This window comes from Pan paniscus, chromosome 22, assembly GCF_029289425.2.
Source record: "Pan paniscus chromosome 22, NHGRI_mPanPan1-v2.0_pri, whole genome shotgun sequence".
NCBI classification, from domain to species: Eukaryota; Metazoa; Chordata; class Mammalia; order Primates; family Hominidae; genus Pan; species Pan paniscus.
This window is the reverse complement of record NC_073271.2, coordinates 42,002,188-42,023,943: the sequence shown is the minus strand read 5'-3', so window position 1 is coordinate 42,023,943 and position 21,756 is coordinate 42,002,188. Positions and strand designations below refer to the sequence as shown.

Sequence of the window (21,756 nt, the reverse complement as noted above, 5' to 3'; positions counted from 1 at the left end):
AATGTAGGGGACGTCCTAGGGAGGCCTGGACTAGCACTGGGCGGTGCTGGGGGAGCATCTGTGGAGAGGATGGGCGGGTGCTCACCCTAGCTCTGCCCGGGATCAGTCAGGCCACTGCACCTCATTTGGACTCAATTTCCACATTTTTTAAAGGAGAGAACAGGACTAAGTGCCAAGGGGCCTTCCACTTTTTGGGAAAATTCTGCCCTGTTGAAAAAATGAGGCTTTTGGTTCTCACCAGTACCTCCAAACCACTGAGAGGAAAGAGGCAGAAAGTCAGGTAGGCAGGTGAGAGGGAGGGAGAGGAGGGGAGGGAGGAGGGGGGAGAGTGAGGGAGGGGAGAGAGGAGAGGAGGGAGGAGGGGGAGAGTGAGGGAGGGGAGAGGAGAGGAGGGAGGAGGGGGAGAGTGAGGGAGGGGAGAGAGGAGGGAGGAGGGGGAGAGGAAGGGAGAGGGAGGAAGAGGAAGGCAGGAGGGGAGGGAGGGACAGGAGGGGAGGGAGGGACAGGAGGGGAGGGAGAGGAGGGCAGGAGGGGAGGAAGTAGGGGGAGAGGGAGGGAGGGAGAGGAGAGAGGAGGGAGGAGGGGGAGAGGGAGGGAGAGGAGGGTAGGAGGATGGGCAGGGGATGTATCCCATTACTGATGTTTCTCTGTAAACTGTCTTTTCTATTTCACATTGTTTCAGAATGTAACACATAGACAACTACTAAAATTACAAGCATTTAAGATGCAACTCAATGAATTATCACAAAATGAATGCACCCATACAACTATCACTCAGGCCAAGAAACAGGCCCCCACCACAGTGGTTCTAACCTGCATTCTATTTCATCTCCAGCAAAATGTCTGTTTCTGTCACTTGCCCATTTTTCTTATTGCTTGAGTTTTGCTGACTTCTCAAGAGCACCCCAGCATTTCAGATGCCATCCTGTCTGTCACTCCTGCTGCACAGATCTTCTCCCCGCTCTCCCATGGTGTCTTATGAGAAACAGTATTCCAACATTTCACACAGTTGAACTCGCCAGTATTTTCCTTTACAGTCTGTGCTTATGTTTTAAGAAATCCTCCCCTGACCTCAGAATAGGACATTCTTCTATATTTTCTCCTAAAACTGCTAAATTCTTCTGTCTTGTGTTGGAGTTCTTGACACATGGGAAATGATTTTTGTTTATGGCAGGAAGTAAAGATCAATTTCCCCACGTGGTTGACCCATCGTCCTGGCACTGTGTGGAGCATCTGCCCTCTCCCAGGCTCTCATGGGCAGCTCTGTCCCGTCCAAGTCTCATAAACGGCTTCCTTCCCGTGTGAGGGATCCTGGGCTCTCATGTCTGATCCAGTCTACTTGTCTCCCACTGCACCAAAAGCACACCGTTTGACATAGTCATCTCCGATGATCACAGTGCCTCCTTCTGGACACCTCCTGCGGGACCTGCCTGAGGCTGTTTTACAGCTAACATTTTTTAGATAATTAGAAGGAGTACACTAAAATAATGATAAAAAGCATAGTAATACACAAACCAGTAACACAGTTGTTTATCAGCGTTATTTAGAATGACGAGCTGTGCTTAACGGCAGGTGCTAGACGGCTGGCAGTGCAGTGGGTTTGCACCAGCAGCACACGTGGGGGTAACGTGCTGCACTGCAACCTCAGGTCAGCTGCAAGGTCACCAGGCAACAGGAATTTCTCAGCTCCACTATACTCTCATGGCATCACCATCGTCTGTGTGGTCTGATGTTGGCTGAACAGTCATGTGGTGCATGACTGTAATTGCTTTGTGCTAAGAGAGTGTGGTCGATATGATTCCAATTTTTGAAAGATGATGAGATGTGCTTTATGGGCTGGTATGTGATCAGGTTTTGTAAATGTCTCCAAGAATTCTACAGCTGTGGCAGGTGTAACGTTCAAGGTACGGCAATCACGTCAGGATCACGGGTGGTTCTGTTGATGCCTTCTTCACACTTGTCTACTTGACCTATCACTCATGGAAAGAGAGGTGTGCCAAGTTTTTGCTATAATGTCTGTCAAATTATCTACGTTTTGTCAATTTTTAAAAAAATATTTTAAAGCTATGTTTTAGGCACGTATAAATTTTGAATTATATCTTCTTGTGAGCTGAATTTTCTGTCAACATGTAATGACTAAAGTTTTTCTCTTAAAGTCTTATTTTTTTCTAATATAACTGATGTTAATATTGGTACACCAGCTGATTTTGTTGCATATTCCTTAGCCTTTTCACATTCTTTCATTTTTTCTGGGTCCTTATGCTTTAGGTGTGTCTCTTGAAAGAAAAAAAAAACAAAAAAATTATTTTTTGCTTGTTTGCTTGCCTATTTGTTCAGCTTAAAAATATAGTCTGGCAGCCTTTGCTTCTTAACTGGAATTTCGTAATTTTACTTTGATCACAATCATCCACATATTTAGATTAATTTTTGACACTTGTTTTCTAATTGTCCTGCTTTTCCAGAGTTTCTTTTTTATTTCACTCCTTTTCTTCTGTTGGATTAATAATTTTTCCCCTCACTTGTTTCCTGTCACAGAGGTTACATATCGGACTTCTTTGTTGTTAGTGGTCATTGAAACTTTAACATGTGCGTTGAGAGTCTACACTCGGTGTCTTCTCCCTCTAGTGGAATGAGACAGAGACCTGCGGGTGTTCGCATCTCCTCACGCACACCTGATCTTACGTGTGCTGTTTCTATCCACTCGACTGTTCCCGGTGTTCGCATCTCCTCACGCACACCCGATCTTACGTGTGCTGTTTCTATCCACTCGACTGTTCCCGGTGTTTGCATATCCTCACGCACACCCGATCTTACATGTGCTGTTTCTACCCACTCGACTGTTCCCGGTGTTCATATCTCCTCACGCACACCCGATCTTACGTGTGCTGTTTCTATCCACTCAACTGTTCCAGGTCGAGTTTATTTGTATTATTTGTTTATCCTGTTTGGGAATTGTTGATGGTTTCTCTAATTTTGGAAGGTTCTCTGTGTGTCTCTTGGAATTTTCTCTCTCCATTCCATGTCTCCCCTGGCCTTCCAACTGGATGCATGTTCTTCCTTCTCAGGCCTCCTGACTAGTGTTTCTCAGACCTCCACGGGCCAGTGAGTCGCCCGAGGGTCCTGTAAAGATGCAAAGTCTCGTTCTGAGAAGGGCAAGCTGGGAGGAACAGCATGTGAGAGCCGTGCCACTGGGGCCCTGCAGAGGGTGGGGTGTTCCAAGCAAGGAAAGATGGAACTCCAGCCAGCAGTGAGGGTTGCCTGGGCCTCTTGTTTCGTGAAAGGAGTGGCTGCAGTAGCACAGCTCTGACAGCAGGTGGGGCCATGGGCAAGCCGCTGCACCACTTGCAGCTGCAAGGTCTTGGAAGGTGCCAGGCTTCAGAGTGAGAGAGGCTGGGCCCCTCGGCATGTGCCCAGAGCATGCGGCATCGACTACTCTCTCACGACAGTGAGGGGACCCCTCACCCACCTCCCCACAGGGTTCCAGAGGGAGACACAGAACAAGTGGGAGGAGAAAGCACTCTGCGACAATCTGCCCACATCTCTGCAAGTGCATGAGATTGTCACGAGAGCCCACGCGTGCCCTTCATGTGTCCAGGGGAAATGCGTGGCACCGACAGAGTCCCGGGGATTGCACAGCTGGGATGAAGGGCCGCATCCAGCACAGGATCTGGTCGTGCCTCCCATCCCTGGCTCCCACTTACAACGACGCATTTCTACAATTTCCCCACGACTCTTTCACTGAAGAACCAGCTTCTTAGTAGACACTGGTGTCCGCTTGATTCCCAGCATTGCTGCACATCTGCTGCTCACGTCCAGCTGCCTGGGCGGCTGTGCCAAGCCCTCCCATTCCCTGGCTCATTAGCTCTGGCCAAGGCACCTCTCAGAGCTTCCACTTCCTCGTGTGTGGAACTGGCTCCACAGTCCTGAGATCTGCCCCACAGGGTTGGTGCAAAGGCTCATCTAAAATAGCCTACGTGGCAAATTCTTCGTCAACTCTAACATGTTTTTATTTTTGCTTGCTTTCAACATCCCCTTTAAATGATGGGGACGTTAAGTAAGGGAGTGATTAGGAGACCTGGAAGACTAGAAATAAAGATTTGTATATATGAGGGTATTTTTTCCTTTTTTGAGACAGGGTCTTGCTCTGTCGCCCAGGCTGGAGTGCAGTGGTGCAATCTCTGCTCACTAGTCTCGACTGCCGGAGCTCAGGTAACTGCCCCACCTTAGCCTCCTGAGTAGCTGGGACTCCAGGTGTGTGCCACCACACCCAGTTAATTTCTGTATTTTTTTGTAGAAATGGGGTCTTGCTCTTTTGTCCAAGCTGGTCTCCAACTCCTGGGCTCAAGCAATCCTCCCATCTTGGCCTCTCAAAGTGCTGGGATCGCAGGAGAGAGCCACTGTACCTGGCCTATGAGGGTATTTTTGAAGTTCACTCATTTCTTCCAGAAAAAACAATTCCTTCCTGGTGTAACTTCCCCGCTGTAATTAAAGGTGCAGACGTGCTGGGTGAGAGTCAAGCAGTCTGTCCAGGCGTGGGCGCTCTCGGCTCTGCTCTCAGGTCCCAGGTCTCAGGTGCTGTTTCTCTTTCTCATTTCTGAAACTGCACTTGGTCTGACCCAGGCAGGACACACAGAGGCACATGGATAGTCTCCAGGGCTGCCGAGTGGCCATACTGGAGAGCCTGACTTCAGTCCTCCTAAGTCCTTCACCCTGTCGAGCAGCTTTGTGCCTCTTCAAAACACCTGCACATCCAGAGCACAGTAAGCCTCCAGGAGGACGTGGGTAAAACGATGCATGTGGCATGTGAGGAGCTGGAGAAAAGCAGGCGAAGGCAGATCAGTGCTGATGACTCCTTTTTTTTTTTTGAAACGGGGTCTCGTTCTGTCGCCCAGGCTGGAGTGCAGAGGGATGATCTTGGCTCACTGCAACCTCCGCCTCCCGGGCTCAGGCAATCCTCTCGCCTCAGCCTCGTGGGTAGCTGGGACTACAGGCGTGTGCCACCACGTCCGGCTAAATTTTTTTGTATTTTTGGTAGAGACGGGGTCTCGCCATGTTGGCCAGGCTTGTCTGAAACTCCTGAGCTCAAGCGATCCACCTGCCTCAGCCTCCCAAAGGGCTGGGATTACAGGCTTGAGCTACCACACCCAGCCTGAGCCACCATGCCCAGCCCAGATGATTCTTAAATAAGAACAAGCTAAAAACACTTTTTAAAACTGGGCACAGAAAACACATGCATATTTTAGTTTTACATAAAGAAATACTCAAACCTAAGTAATGTATTTTCTTATGCTTGATGTTTCTTATTCATGGGCCCACACATCCAGGTCAAATATCACGTTCCTAAAAAATGACTCTAGTATCTGTATATAAGCCGGCACTGTGGTAAAAATAAACTTTGTATTCAATTACATTATAAATTAAAACAACATATTCTATAATTATATTGATATTGTAAGAAATTGAAGCTTTAAAAATTTCTACTAAATACCGATGCTTTAAAAATTTCTACTAAATACCAAGCTCAGATACAAATTGCTTCCTGACTATTGTTACCTATGTCACTAAACAATCATTTTATTTTTGTGTTTAATGATTAAGTGATTGTCCAAGTCTTCAATTTTACACGCCTGCAAGAAAAGCACCATGGAAGCTTCCACTCTTCTATTAATAACAGCTGCTCTGCAAATCTCACGACACCGATGTAGAAACAGAATGTCTTCCACAGAGAGATACTTCACAGTAAAGAACCAAGCGCCTTAGTCCACTCCTGCTGCTATGACAAAATGCCTTAGACCGGGCAATTCAGAAACAGCATAAATGTGTGGCTCACAGTTATGGGGGCTGGAAACTGGAGATCAAAGTGCTGGCTGGTTTGGTGTATGGGAAGGGCCCAGTCTCTGCTTTCAATATGGTGCCTGAACGCTCTTGTCCTCACATGACAGGAGGGATGGAGGGGAGGCCACTCTCTGAAGCTTCTGTTATCTGAAGCCTCTGTTATCTGAAGCCTCTGTTATAGGGGCACCAATGCTGTTCACGAGGGTGGAGCGCTCATGACCCAATCACTCCCCAGCCCTGGGACCCCCCACCCTCTAATACTGTCACCTTGGTGATTAGGTTCCAACAGAGAAATTGTGGAGGAATAGACATATTTAAACCATAGCACCAGGTATCTCAAATCATTACCACATGCACTGAGGCAGTTCTCTTAACAGTTAGTTATACATTAAACTAATTTGAAACAATCTGCACAACTACCCATTTCTAAGAGATACTGAGAAAGTCACAAGAGAAAGAGCAAAGCCACCGATCGAAGTAAAAGCCAATCACCAAACATCAGGGTCCTGCAGTCCTACCGTGGCACACAGCCACGGCCTCTGGAAATTTCAGACCACAAGCATTCTGGCTCAGATGGGTGCTCAGCCAAAGGCCACAGTGAGAACGTTAGGCTCTGTGGCCACAGGAAACCCGTAAGGTGTCACCAGAGGGTCCCTGCAGGTCTGAACATCCAACTTCAGGGCGACTGTCTGGGGTAAAGACAAACCCTGACCCCATCGACTAACCTTCCCTTTACCAAGGGCACCGCACACTGCCTTTCCTTTGGGTTCCAGAGCTTTGCAAAGTCAAGTGACCCCCCCTTTGGAACCTGCCTCTGCACACGTGCATCTCTAGATGTGCGTGACCACCTGTCCTGAGTCCTTAATGGAACTGGGCCACCCCAGAAAGTCGCCTCTGACTCCCCTGGCTTCCATCTTCATCTTCCTTCACACAGGCTTTGTGTTAGGAGGCATCACACCTGCCCCCCACACCCCTGCCACACACATGCACGGGGATGCGCGCGCACGCGCACACACACACACACACACACCTCTGCTTCTGCCCCACGCTGCTGCTGGGCGCAGGCTGGGGCAGCCCCAACAGTGCCTTCCGGTGTGTGGTGGCCACAGCCCGGCTTCCTAGTGGGGACAGGCACTGGTGTCTACAGCTGACCCCAGGATGAGATGTCCTTGATGTAGCTACAGCAGCATCACCAAAGGTCTGATGCCAGGAACCATTAAAAACGGTCTCTGGGGCAGGTGGGGAAAGGCTTTTCTTGATCAGCGTTTCTCTACCATTTGATTCATGTGTTGCCTTTAATGGAAAAACTATTGCTATCTATTCTCCATTCAATATAAATTTTCCTGCAATGACAGTAAATTGCATCTCTATATCAAAGATTTATTTAATGATCATTAACTCTTAAAAACACTCCTGACCTGCCTTCTCATCTCACTCAGATGGACGTCCTTGCCCCCAACTCAAAAGCATCAGGGTTTGCAGAAGGCTCCGGAGCAGCCCGCTCACCTGGCGGCGGCCTCCCAACCAGCTCAGAGGCGCCTCTAGCAGTTCAGAGGGAGCAGCACACGGACCGGAACTGCGTTACGAGGAGCAGCTACTGAGCTGGGCAAACGTTCAAAATGGTTTAGAGAAGAGAAACCTCCTCAGAACCAACTCCAGGTTTGCCCCATCTGCTGACAGCACGAAGCGCTTCCGGTGGGGCCGTCTCTCGTTCTCTGTTGCTCTCCCCTCTCCTCTCCCCAGTGCCTGCCAGTGCGGCCGTCACTCCCTGGGGGCCCTAAAGCCGCCTCCAGAGAGGCCCTTTGCTCACAGTTTGCACCTTTCATCTCTTGGCCCCTAAGGGGTCAGAGCCGCACAGCCCAGAGCAGCCCAGGGTTCCCCTCCGATGGTTGATCTGAGAGTATCTTCTTCCTCCAGCACTGGAATTACACCAACGGTTTATCTGAGGGTAACTTCTTCCCCCAGCACTGGAATTACACCGACTGTTTATCTGAGGGTAACTTCTTCCCCCAGCACTGGAATTACACCGACGGTTTATCTGAGGATAACTTCTTCCCGCAGCACTGGAATTACACCGACGGTTTATCTGAGGGTAACTTCTTCCCCCAGCACGGGAATTACACCAGTGGTTTATCTGAGGGTAACTTCTTCCCCCAGCACTGGAATTACACCGACGGTTTATCTGAGGGTAACTTCTTCCCCCAGCACTGGAATTACACCGACCGTTTATCTGAGGGTAACTTCTTCCCCCAGCACTGGAATTACACCGACCGTTTATCTGAGGGTAACTTCTTCCTCCAGCACTGGAATTACACCGACCGTTTATCTGAGGGTAACTTCTTCCCCCAGCACTGGAATTACACTGACCGTTTATCTGAGGGTAACTTCCTCCAGCACTGGAATTACACCGATGGTTTATCTGAGGGTAACTTCTTCCCCCAGCACTGGAATTACACCGACGGTTTATCTGAGGGTAACTTCTTCCCCCAGCACTGGAATTACACTGACCGTTTATCTGAGGGTAACTTCCTCCAGCACTGGAATTACACCAGTGGTTTATCTGAGGGTAACTTCTTCCCCCAGCACTGGAATTACACCGACGGTTTATCTGAGGGTAACTTCTTCCCCCAGCACTGGAATTACACCGACGGTTTATCTGAGGGTAACTTCTTCCCCCAGCACTGGAATTACACCGACCGTTTATCTGAGGGCAACTTCTTCCCCCAGCACTGGAATTACACCGACCGTTTATCTGAGGGTAACTTCTTCCCCCAGCACTGGAATTACACCGACGGTTTATCTGAGGGTAACTTCTTCCCCCAGCACTGGAATTACACCGACGGTTTATCTGAGGGCAACTTCTTCCCCCAGCACTGGAATTACACCGACGGTTTATCTGAGGGTAACTTCTTCCTCCAGCACTGGAATTACACCGACTGTTTATCTGAGGGTAACTTCTTCCTCCAGCACTGGAATTACACCAGTGGTTTATCTGAGGGTAAGTTCTTCCTCCAGCACTGGAATTACACTGACGGTTTATCTGAGGGTAACTTCTTCCCCCAGCACTGGAATTACACCGACTGTTTATCTGAGGGTAACTTCTTCCTCCAGCACTGGAATTACACCAGTGGTTTATCTGAGGGTAACTTCTTCCCCCAGCACTGGAATTACACCGACGGTTTATCTGAGAGTAACTTCTTCCCCCAGCACTGGAATTACACCGACGGTTTACCTGAGGGTAACTTCTTCTTCAAGCACTGGAATTACACCGACCGTTTATCTGAGGGTAACTTCTTCCCCCAGCACTGGAATTACACCGACCGTTTATCTGAGGGTAACTTCTTCCTGCAGCACTGGAATTACACCTAGACCCAGCAGGAGCAGAAAAGAGGTGTCGGAGCCCCCGGTCATGGAGCTGCATGGGACCCAGCTCCGCATGGCCCGGGCGGAGCCAAGGACGCTATGCCCGCCTGGCATCCCACTGATTCTGGAATGAAGACAAAGGCCTATTCCACTGGCTTTCCACAGCCTGGATCTGTGTGTGTAGATGGACCCTATGTTTTCATGTGGACTCTGAAAGGGGGAGTTAATTTCACCAGGCCCTCAAATGTGCTTGCCAAGGTATCTTTGTGGCCTGTTTGATAATGTCACCCAACTTCTTAGGCGCAGAGAAAGTATCACTGACGCCTGCCTGTGGCGGGTGAGCACATCCTCGCTGCCCTGCACGGGGACAGAGCCCGTCTCAGTTCCCTCCCAGGCCCCGTGGGAGGGAGGAAAACCCAGGACTGCGGCAGAATTGAGACAATTTGACATCAGGCCAAGTCCTCAACACAAGCAGAATTAGTGCTAAGAGGTTAAAAGGTTATTCGAGGTTATATGGATACGACACAGGTCAGGAACGCTGAGAAGTTGATTAATATTATTGTGTAATATTAATGTTAGTAGCAATTAACAGCAGCATGCAGGTAGGTAAACAACCATGAGAAGAGAAAGGTGAGAGGAAGACAAAGTGAAGACTCACATCCGGGTGAGGGATGGCATACTGTCCCTGGATTGTGTAGGCCTAGAGAGAGAGAGAGACCCCGTCAGACTGCGACCTGGCTGCACCACGGCTCAGCACCCGCCGCCACCCTCCAGCATGACAAGGACCCTCCGGTAGAAGCTTCCCCCTCGTGTGCCTCTCCACCTGTCCCCATCCTAGGACAAAGGGCCAACCCTCCCAGGGCACCAGGAGCCCCAGTGGAGCCGCACCCACTTCCTCTGGGCGGGCAGAGCTGAGCTGGCCAGTTCAGCGGGTGGGAGGGAAACAGTTCAGCCTTGATGCTTCCGACTCCAAGTTTCTTAAAGCAAAAGAATCGAAGAGTGATCTGTTTGACCCCCCAGTAAGAGGTCCACTAATTATTACGGTTTTGAAAATTTAATCAGTCATCTGAGTAAATACTTTTGGGAAATAATTTACCCCAAGAAGTCCAAACAACAAAAGAAAGCTCTAAAAGGTGACCAAAACCAATTCACCAAAAGCCACTCTACGTAGGAAGCGGGTCTACGTCAGTCACGGCTTGCTGCCTCTCATGACTGCCCTGAAGACAGGTAGGGGGTGGCCCTCCTGACGTGGGGGCAGCAATGCACCCCTCCCAAGCCATCGTGTGGGGCTCCTGAGGCCTCATTTTGGCTTCAGTATTTCCCTTGCCTTCAAAACAGTGACTCCGACCTGCAGCCTCTTCCCACCCACCCTGACTCTGAAATCCGGGCAGGTGAGAGAGGCCCCACCTGTCCCACAGGTCCCGTCAGTGGAGACGCTTTCAGGTGATTCAGAAACTCATGGCCAGACAACAAATGGACCACACAGAGTCAAGGGAGAGTGAAGACCACGAACAGCTGTCAGGACTCGGGACATGGACAGGGCTGCACCAGGCCTGGTGGCAGCCTGGGGGTGGAGGGAGCGGCTACCAGCCCCTGGCTGTGCGGGCCCCACGCCACTTCCCATGAGGACCCGTGGTATCGATGTTCGCGGTGACCACACGTGGGGGTGGGGGGACCCTGTGCACCAGAGAGGGACACTTCAGGGAAGGATGTGTGTCACCTCTGTGCAGCCCAAACCCTCCCATGGGTTTTGAATCTGCCAAGAGTTTTCATCATAAACAACCCAATCCTCGGAGTTAAAGGCCAGTCAACCTCCAGACAGGGACCCGGCTGCAGCCCAGCTTTGAAACAAGCCCCAGGGCTGTGAGGCCACAGTGCTGCGTCGGCTGAGGAAGTAAAAGAATCTTATCAGATAGAGCAGGAACCAAGGACCTCACTGTCCTGTACAAAGTGTCTTGAGGACCACCTGCAAGTGTTTTGTAAAGGTGCTGCCAGAGGCACGTTCCCATGTGTCACCGAAGGTGAGGGGCCCTGGAACTCATGCTGGGAGCCGCCCCCTCAGCGCAAGGGGTCCCAGGTCAGCCCCAACTGTCTGAGCTGAACCACAAGAGCTCAAGCATCCTGCATCCTGGGCCACGCGAGTTTTCTGACTGATCTTCTTACTGTTGTTATGTTTTCTATCTGCTCGTCCCTTAGCAGGCTCTGCTGATTTAACTCACGACCATGTCGTGCTAGAAACGCGGTGGTGGCTGACAGGAGCTGCTGCTGGGTGCCCCCAGAGCACTCACAGTGGTGGGGCATCTTCCAGGTCCCTGATTTCTCCAGTTGGACAGAAATAAAGTGGACGGGCCCCCCAGGTTAGCTCTCTAGGGTCTGTATTGGGTTGTGTGTCCTAATCTAGGCACTGTGGATCTGAGTCGTCAAGGAGACGCCAGTGGCCTTGCAGGTGTCCGGCCCACACTTCTGGGTTTGCATTTCGGCAGCTCCCCTGGGTTACTTCAGGGTGGGTAACTCCCTGCGACTCTGTCCTCCACCACCAAGGCTGACCACTGGCCAGACCAGACTGTCCACAGGGCCCCAGGGCCCAACTCTCAAAGGGCTGACATTTTAGCATCAGCCTTGGGACAGCACCCACTGCACAGGGCCCTTCACCTGCTGCAGTAGGGAGGGCATGCTACTGCCTTCTTTACAGGAGTGAGACGTGTGTGGCCGGTGGCTGAGCAGGGCTCAGCTGCACCCCCTCTCCCCTGGAGCTGTGACTCCTCCCCCAGTGGCTTTAAGACCCCACATGTGTTTGTATAAACCCACCTTCCTTTTGAAAAAAATCCTACCTTTTACCACATGATATCATCACGGATTTGTTTAAACATCAAGGTGGAGTCCACAGAGGTTACTAAACTGGTTACCTAACCATGAATTTGGGGAAAGCAGCGAAATGGAGTTTTGCACAGGGACTTCTCCCGCCGTGTGACTCCGTGTGACCCTGTGACCTGAGCCCCCTAGGTCGGCGAGGTAAGGACATGTCCTGCTGCCCACAGGGCTGTGACACCAGGCAAATCCCTGGCTAGCCAGGCCCAGTTTCCTGGCTATAAAATGGAGGTGTGCCATGCCCTGGGGCTGCTGTAAGGACGGCATGTGCATGTGGGGGCTCCCTGACCACAGCAAGGCAGGAAGGGGTGTGTGCCAGGCTGTGGAGATGAGGCCAGTGTGGGGAAAAGGCATACCCTGCCCTGAGCGCACGGGACCCTGGGAGGGAAGGGGTGGACACACACTCCCTGTCTCTCCCTCAAACACGGGCCACAACTGGGAGATCTGATAAGATTCCTTTACACCGTGAGGAAAAGCACCAGGAAAAGTCCTAACATTTGCCCCTTCTCTCCTTTTTGATGGTAAAGTCAAACCTCAGGCCTGTTCTGCCCTGCCAGGGTCACCTGTGGGAACGTCTGTCTCAACTCTCCCTTGAACAAAGACACACATCACGGCCGACTGGACACAGAGCTCTTCCAGGCCACCCCCCGCCGGACACCTTCAAAGTCTGTTGGCCACAGAGTGGCCCTGAGTGGGTGGGTGCTCCCTGTGCCCTGGCCAGGGTTTGGGCTCAGGTGAGGGGCTGGGGCAGGGCTCCCCTCCTCCACTCTCCTGCAGAGGTGCTGCCATCCCTGGCGGGAGAACACAGAGCTCAAGGGCTGAAACCAAAAGAGCCAGATCTGCAGACCGGGTATGGGGTATGGGGCGCCTGTGAGGCCCCTGCTCACAGCAGAGGGAGGTCCGGACACAGCGGCACAGACGCCCGGTCGTCGGGCCATGCATCCTTCCTCAGTGCAGAGCTCCCTCCTCTCGCACGTCCCTGCTACAAGCACATCCTGGGAGTTTGGGAACACGGATGTCAGGGGAAACAAGACCCTGGTTCTCACCATGCTGTTTCCAACGTGAGTCGTAAAATCACCTAGAAGGCGCCTGCGCGCCGGCTATCTAAGCTTCCTAAAAACACCCAGTTCTGGGAACTGGATTTAGGCAGAGCCAAATCTTCCTGCCCGGGTCAGGGAGGGAGAAGATGATTCCGTGGGGCCGTCTCTGTGGGGGGATGCCGCTCTGAAGGCCCCCTGCGTCCGCCTGGTGCTGGGTGTAGGTGGAAGAGCTCTGCCTCCAGCACGGGTGGGAGACGTGCACGTGAGAAGGCGAGAAAACCTGAGTGCACTAACGGGCAGCGGCGGGTGCTGCAGTAAAAGGCTGAGGTTGGCAGTGGAGGCCGCGAGCGGATCGGCTCTTACCTGACCACCTGCAAAAATGACAGGGGTGGAGGCGGGCTTTGGGCGGTAGGGAATGGTGGCACCTTTCGGTGGGGACTAGGAAAAGGGACAGGAGAGGGAGAGAGAGCGTTAGAGCAGCTTCGCAGCCTGGCAATGGGGAGGTGTGCCCCGGCCCACCCCACTCAGCCCCCTGCACCAGCTCCACGCTCCCCACACCTCCCTGAGTTTCACAGGAGTGCTGGGGGAGGGGAGTGAAGACCTCCAGCCCCCACACCCTCTGTGTGGCTGTCTTACGGCCTGTCCCTCCAGAGGGCTCCTTTTTGCTGAGCCCTGGGCTGCAGTTTGCCACACACCGGCCTCCTGAGAGTACCGCCTGCCCCGAACATCCCTGGGAGGCTCTGTGGCAGTGCGGAGGGTCAGTCCCATTGTGGGAGGCCAGCTGGGGGGGGTCCCGTGCGCACAAGACCCTGCTGGACAAGGGCTGGCCGCCAAGCCAGACGGCCCCCTGCGGTGCTGGCCCCTCCACCGGGGCCCCTCCTGGGATGCGCAGGGCCCTGCAGGCCGGGCTGCACGGCTTCATGGGCAGCTGCCCCTTGGAGCAATTCTCTTGAATGTTCTGGAGAAAGTTGAGCCCTGTAGGACTCCACCGGGACCTATATCCAAAGCGCCTGGCTTGGCCCGTGGTGACAGTCAGCAGAGATCTCCACAGGAGACTTGGAAACATCCCACTTCACTATGTGAAAAAGCATGTTTAAAGTGCTTATAGACTCCAAGGGAAAAAATCCCATAGTTATGATGAGGTTTGCCTTAATTTCCCTTGGGTATTCTGTCGGAAACACAGGATTGACATTCTCCAGCGCCAGCATTTTCAGCCTGCCCTCCTTCTCCTGGGTGAGTCCCCTGTCTAACTGTCCCCAGGACCCAGGTCAGGGAGGCAGAAGTCCTGGGCCTGGGGGGCACCACAGCTGGGGTTGGTCCAGCAGGAAGAGGTGGGGGCTGGAGCCCATGAGCCGTTCCTGGCAGGGGGCAGCCTGTCCTGCTGGGAGTTCTGGGGCCTTGGCTGACTCAGGGCCAGCCCAGCGCTCAGGGAGCGCCACTCACACTCAAAGCCCCAAGATGGGTTGTGGGTGGCTGGATCCGCAGGGCCAGGGCCCTGGGGTGTGACCTCAAGTACTGTGGGGAAGGGGATGTGGGGCGGGTCTGGGCTGACTCGAGCTGGGCCTGGGGTGGGAGGAACTGACTGAGGTAGACGGGAGCCGCCGCTGCCCTCCCCGGCTCCTGGAGAAGCCCAGCCTCGGGCCGGTGCCCCTGTGCTATGGGCCCTCGACCCCCACCCGGACACAGGAGCTCCCAGCTGACCCTGACCTGTGATTCCCGCTTCTTGTCTGGGCACAGGGCCTGCTGGCCTCCCCTGGGACTGCATGAGCCTCCCTGCACTGGGTACAGGGTGCTGGGCCCTGGGTGGGCAGGGCACCATCTGTGGCGATGTCTGTATTCTCAGCAGGCCCCACCCAGACTCATGGCACCCTGGGCAGCCCTTTCCTCTGTCATCTCCTGGGTGTGAGGTGAGGCATGCCCACTACCAAGCCCAGAAATCCTCCAATCAACCAGGAGGGTCTTTAAGGCATCCTTGGCTTTATTTTTCCAGTCACTCTTCATCTGAGGGCGGACCCAGCTGTTTCCAGGTGTGATGAATCTTCCTCCCTGGGATGATGGCCCCTGGGCCTTGGGATGCTGCACAGCCAGCGGGAGTGAGAGCAGCTGCCTGGCCATCTTCACCGGCCATGTCTGCTACGAGCTCCCTGTCTTGCTCAAACCTCCCTGCCCAGGAAGGAGACAAGGTGGTTCGGATGATGGCTCTGGGGGCATGGGCAGCCTTGGGGCAGCGGGTGCACCTGCATCTGTGGAGCTGCACCTGGCACTGCACCGGGACGCAGGCAGCAGAGGCACTGGGTGACGCTGACGAGACCCACGTGTTGTCGAGGAGCTGGACCTCGGCCCTCCATTAGGGATGTCCCTCCTAGAACTGTTTGTGTCACTGGCTGCTCCTAAGCCTCAGCCCGCAGGGCCTCCAGGGCCTGAGACTGGAGAGTTGAACAGATAGCTCAGACCAGCATGGCACTTTCGCCCTAACCAGGGAGTGGGGAAGATTTCAGAACAAGAATATTTTGAAAAATATTTTTCACTTCACAAAGTATCAAACTTCAGGGAAACAACAACTACGCAAACATTTTTTAAAGAGTCAAACATGGGGTTTGAACCCCAAGCCAAGTACGAGAGAGGAGTGAGCCTGGGCTGCAGGAGGGGCTGGAGGCTGACCCTGCAGAGCTGCTAGAACTTTCCATCTGGGGCGAGGCTTCTTCATTTTTGCTTCAGGAAAGACTGGCAACTGTTGATAGCTTCATGAATTTTGAGTATACTTCAGAGTTTTTTTCCTCCCCCCGGAACTTCAAGAGAGGCGTCTGCTCTGAGCGGGTTCTTCTGTGCTTTTCCGTTTTAATGCTTTTGTTCACCCATCTCTACTTCTGCATGAGTTTTGTATGTTTTCCCGAGTTTTGACCTCTGTTCCTCCACGGTGGTTTGACGCCTCCTTCTGCAGAACTGCATGCGCAGAGGAGCCTCCTGCCTTTGCCTCCCTCCCACCCCAGCTGCCCCCCAAGGCCTGACTCCAACGTAAAGAGCACTGTTTCTGCAGCTCCAACTCAGTGCAGAAGACCCCTCAGTGGGATGACAACTTCTTACCCAAATCCGAAGATGAGAGGAGAGGCTCCCTCCTCTCCACATGCTCTCCCCTGGACGCCCCCACGAAGACACTGGACCCTGAGCTGGCAGCCCCAGCACCCCTGTGGTGCCCATACCGGCACCGCTCTCACTCAGGCTGCCTTGGAAGCCCAGGTCAGGAGCCCCCCACAGCCCCAATTGTGTGAGTCCTTGGGGCGACCGGGGCTTCCAAGCCTTTGCCTGCAGTGCTGGGAGGCCAAATCCAGCACTGACGTGAGCTGGCCCTGGCGCGCAGATGGTACCTCCAGCATGACCACACAGATCTGCTTGACGCACTGGATGATGGCATCTGGGGTCCCCGAGATGGTCACTGCTCGCTCCGTGGAGTTGGGCAGCATGTCCCCAGCCACCTGCACCTGGGCACCTGTGGACTGGAGAGAGGGGACATTGGAAGGGAGCACCAGGGTAGCAGCGCATGGGGCAGCAGTACCTCCCGAGTCTCGGCACCCAAGGCAGCTCGGAGGACACTTCCTTGGAAACCTGCATATAGCCCAAGCGCCCCCTCCCCCGCCGCCATCCCAGCACTGCCCCCATGCCGCCCCTGCTACCACGGCCTGGCACCCGGCCCTGTGCCTTCCCTCAGGCGCACTTGGCACCTGGCCAAGGCTAGACAAGGAGGCATCTAATCAGAGGCATTTTCAGGGAGACAAATGACTCTTTTCAAATACATGGAATCCTCTCTCCTCTGTGGAGTTTTAGGTCACAGAGAAAGGTGGACTCTGGTCATGGGAAAGGAAATGAAGATTGGGGCGGCTGCCCTGCTGCATAGGGCAAGGATTCAGGCTTTCCTTGAAATGGGACAAACGTGTGGATGTGAAGTTCACACCTGCAAACTCTGCCCACTGGGACAGGCCGATGGCTCAGGGCTGTCTCCAGGTGCCCTGGAGGCCCCTCACAGGGAGTAGATACAGCACCCAGTGCCCAGGGCCTCCCTTGCCCAGAACCATGTGACCAGCTAGTTCCTCCCTGTCCCCAGCACGGCCCATAAGAGTGTAGTGGGTGGGCAGGATCCATAGGTGAGCAGTGGGTGGAAAGGGCCCATATTTGGGCAGTGGGTTGGGGGGGTCCGTATCTGGGCAGTGGGTGGGGGGGGGTCCGTACCTGGGCAGTGGGTGGGGGGGGGTCCGTATCTGGGCAGTGGGTGGGGGGGGGTCCGTATCTGGGCAGTGGGTGGGTGGGGTCCGTATCTGGGCAGTGGGTGGGGGGGGGTCCGTATCTGGGCAGTGGGTGGGGGGGGGGGGTCCGTATCTGGGGAGTGGGTGGCCGGTTCCGTATCTGGGCAGTGGGTGGGCCGGGTCCGTATCTGGGCAGTGGGTGGCCGGGGTCCCTATCTGGGCAGTGGGTGGCCGGGGTCCGTATCTGGGCAGTGGGTGGCCGGGTCCGTATCTGGGTAGTGGGTGGCCGGGTCCGTACCTGGGCAGTGGGTGGGCCAGGTCCGTATCTGGGCAGTGGGTGAGGGGGTCCATATCTGGGCAGTGGGTGGGGGGGGTCCGTATCTGGGAAGTGGGTGGGGGGAGGTCCGTATCTGGGCAGTGGGTGGGGGGGGTCCGTATCTGGGCAGTGGGTGGGCCGGGTCCGTATCTGGGCAGTGGGTGGGCCGGGTCCGTATCTGGGCAGTGGGTGGCCGGGGTCCGTATCTGGGCAGTGGGTGGCCGGGTCCGTAACTGGGCAGTGGGTGGCCGGGTCCGTACCTGGGCAGTGGGTGGGCCAGGTCCATATCTGGGCAGTGGGTGGGGGGGGTCCGTATCTGAGAAGTGGGTGGCCGGTTCCGTATCTGGGCAGTGGGTGGGCCGGTTCCGTATCTGGGCAGTGGGTGGCCGGGTCCGTATCTGGGCAGTGGGTGGGGGGGGTCCGTATCTGGGAAGTGGGTGGGGGGGGATCCGTATCTGGGCAGTGGGTGGGCCGGTTCCGTATCTGGGCAGTGGGTGGCCGGGTCCGTATCTGGGCAGTGGGTGGGCCGGGTCCGTATCTGGGCAGTGGGTGGGGGGGGGTCCGTACCTGGGCAGTGGGTGGGGGGGGTCCGTACCTGGGCAGTGGGTGGGGGGGGTCCGTACCTGGGCAGTGGGTGGGCCGGGTCCGTATCTGGGCAGTGGGTGGGGGGGGTCCGTATCTGGGCAGTGGGTGGGGGGGGTCCGTATCTGGGCAGTGGGTGGGCCGGGTCCGTATCTGGGCAGTGGGTGGGGGGGATCCGTATCTGGGCAGTGGGTGGGCCGGTTCCGTATCTGGGCAGTGGGTGGGCCGGTTCCGTATCTGGGCAGTGGGTGGCTGGGTCCATATCTGGGCAGTGGGTGGGCCGGGTCCGTATCTGGGCAGTGGGTGGGGGGGGGTCCGTATCTGGTCAGTGGGTGGGCCGGGTCCGTATCTGGGCAGTGGGTGGGGGGGGTCCGTATCTGGGCAGTGGGTGGGGGGTGTCTGTATCTGGGCAGTGGGTGGCCGGGTCCGTATCTGGGCAGTGGGTGGGCCGGTTCCATATCTGGGCAGTGGGTGGGCCGGTTCCATATCTGGGCAGTGGGTGGGCCGGGTCCGTATCTGGGCAGTGGGTGGGCCAGGTCCGTATCTGGGCAGTGGGTGGGGGGGGTCCATATCTGGGCAGTGGGTGGGGGGGTTCCGTATCTGGGAAGTGGATGGGGGGAGGTCCGTATCTGGGAAGTGGGTGGGCCGGGTCCGTATCTGGGCAGTGGGTGGGGGGATCCGTATCTGGGCAGTGGGTGGGCGGGTCCGTATCTGGGCAGTGGGTGGGCCGGGTCCGTATCTGGGCAGTGGGTGGGTGGGCCGGGTCCGTATCTGGGCAGTGGGTGGCCGGGTCCGTATCTGGGCAGTGGGTGGGCCGGGTCCGTATCTGGGCAGTGGGTGGCCGGGTCCGTATCTGGGCAGTGGGTGGGCCGGGTCCGTATCTGGGCAGTGGGTGGGGGGGGTCCATATCTGGGCAGTGGGTGGGCCGGTTCCATATCTGGGCAGTGGGTGGGCTGGGTCCCTGCAGCGCAGTTGTGCTTGCTCATGGGTCCTGTGTTCCTGTCTCGCACTTTGAGCTGTGGGGTCTGCGTGGCCAGCATTGGGCTTGCAGACAGCAGGGACGAGGCTCAGGAAGGCTGCCTGGCCTGCGGCCGCCACCCGCAGCCCGCCTAGAGGCTCCACAGCGGCCCAGGCTGGGAAGGTCCTGTTACCTCCCTGATCTCCTTGATCTTGGAGCCTCCTTTGCCGATCAGGGACCCGCACTGGCTGGCAGGTACCACCAGCCTCAGCGTCACTGGGGGCTTGCTGGTGGCAGGGCTGTTGCTCATGGAGTTGATGATATCCTAGGGGAGAGACACGTGTGTTGGCAGCACTTCAGGCCTCGTGCAGTGAGAAAGCAGGAGGAGGGCAGGGGGTGCGTCCTGACTTCCCACACTCAGAAGCTCACAGAGCCCCTGACGTGCACAGCCGAGGACACAGTGGCCAGGCCAGGCCAGGCCAGGGAGGACCAGGAGACGCCGCTGCAATGGATGGGCAGGCTGGCAGGGCACACAGATGGCAAGGCAGGATGGTCACCGCGCCGCAGTGGGGTTGGGGCAGGTCTGGCCTTAGTCGTGGAGATCTGGTGGGCAGGGGGTGTGGACAGACAGGCTGATACAGGAAGTATGGATACTGGCCTAAGGGGAGGGGAGAATGGAGGCTGGAGACTAGCTGGGGGCTGGGTCTGATGCCCAGGGCCAGGTGAGGCAGGGATGTCGGGGACAGGCCACGACTGGGTGTGGAGGGCACGGGGGCAGAGAATGGCTCCTGGTGTCTGGCCTAGGGAAGGAGATGTGTGGTTAATGTAAAGCGTGAGAAGGCTGAGGTGGGGGGGGCCTGTGCCCACCCTCCTGGGCAGCCTGGTTTGGCTCATGGTCCTGACACCCAGGAGACGGAGCTGGGCTTTGGGTTCAGGCTGGCAACCCGTGGGGGACAGGGCTTCTGTCAGCCGCATGGGGCGTGTCCAGGCTGTGGCCCGGAGCTCGCTGCAGAGCGTGGCAGACAGCGTGGCAGAGGCAGTGACAGGGCAGCTCCGGAGCTCGCTGCAGACCTGAGGCACAGGCATGGACACTAAATTCCCACTTCCTGCCACCCGCTCTCACGGGGCCACGTCTCAATCCCCTCCTCTCCCAGGAAAACTCCTTGAATGGAGTCATTGCAACTGGAATTCTGGTGCCTGTCTCTCCAAGTGGCCTCAATTCCCCAAGGATGATTGGGCCTCACTGGCTGCCCCGGGGGAACGTTTGACTTTAACGAAATTGTTCATTGAGAGGCACCTTAAAAAAGAAAGATAATAAGATTTTTTCAGGCCCAATGGGCAGCATTTTTTGATTGGTATGAAGAGGCCTTCAAATGAACTTCTCATTTAAAAATAGTTTCACCAAAACATTCTTTGGCTACAGCTAGTTAGCAACCTGGCAGACGTCGGCAACAAACCAGACCCCCAGGCTCGTAAGCGCTCTCCTCCTTTTCCTCCCACTGCCCCTGCCCAGCACTCCCCCTGCCCCGTCCTTCCCTTCCAGCTCCTCCATCGACTCTACCTCTATCTTTTCCAGCCCTCCTAAAACCCCCAAATGCCAGCTGCCTGTAAAAACCCATCCCCCAAGAGCCAGGCGAATAGGCAACTCCAGAAGATAAACCTTGGATTGGAGCTGAATTCAGAGCTACACTTACAGATTCCCTACACCCAGACAAGACCTGCAATGACCAACAGAAGAATTTAGAATTCTTTTGGTTGCACATGACCCAGAGTTACCTGAACTCTGTCAACAAATAAACCCGAGGGTCAAAAAAGGTCCCACAGCAAAGTCCTAAATGCCACCCCTAAAACATCTCCAGTAGGAACTGATTAGAACAAGCACAAAGACAGCCGTAAGATGAAACAACTGGAGATTTGGGGACAGACTAGAAAGTCCCTTCCAACAACCTCGACTGTCTCTACCCTTCGAGGTAAGGGAGGCGCTGGCGTAAGGGCAGCCCTTTCGTCCCATGAGGTCAGTGCAGTGAAACCCCACTCGAACGCAGAAGTAGGGATGGGAATAGCCCTTCTGCTGAATGACAGCCACTGGCAGAACACACTGAAAAAGCTCTGGAACAAAAATGAGCCAGGACTCCTGCAGACCAGAGAGCTAGGCGCCCCTCACCAGCCCCAGCACCCAACAAGCACACTCATGTAATAGCTGCTGCATTCAGAAAGGACACCAGAGAAAAGATGATCCCATCCCCAGAAAGAACAACTGAGACATAGAAAGATCCTGGGTCCAGGCAGTGAGGGAGCCCGAGGAAGGAACGGGCGGCCGGCATCCGCCTGGCCTTCAGCTCTCAGGGTGACTAACACTGGACGCAGGTGGGCTTCCTCATCCTCCTGGTGGCCACTGCGGCTCTTCCTGCATCCGACCTGCAGAAAGGTCTCACGTCATCCTCCTCCTCGGTTTAGGTACACCACACCCTGGGAGGCGTTTCAAATCACCCGCCGTGTTTTCTCTCCCTATTTCCCAGCCCTGAACTGTAACCCTTGGGCCCTTGACTGCAAAAC

The 21,756-nt window shown here is 55.1% G+C and overlaps 1 protein-coding gene across 50 annotated transcripts in view; it reads right to left on the bottom strand.

Annotated features, from left to right (window-relative positions):
* The window catches only part of PCBP3 (poly(rC) binding protein 3), a 310,671-nt gene that overhangs the window by 14,982 nt on the left and 273,933 nt on the right, over positions 1 to 21,756 (bottom strand). For 24 of the 50 annotated variants that reach the window (XM_055105323.2, XM_055105322.2, XM_055105321.2 and 21 more), the window contains 4 exons: positions 19,394 to 19,525; positions 16,472 to 16,600; positions 13,470 to 13,544; positions 9,857 to 9,898 (listed from right to left, as the gene is read on the bottom strand). In XM_055105323.2, coding sequence (XP_054961298.1) covers positions 9,857 to 9,898; positions 13,470 to 13,544; positions 16,472 to 16,600; positions 19,394 to 19,525 — 378 coding nt within the window. Of the gene's footprint in view, positions 1 to 9,856; positions 9,899 to 13,400; positions 13,545 to 16,471; positions 16,601 to 19,393; positions 19,526 to 21,756 lie in introns of all 50 variants that reach the window. The other 26 variants (XM_055105313.1, XM_034948107.2, XM_055105312.1 and 23 more) reach the window with 2 other exon arrangements.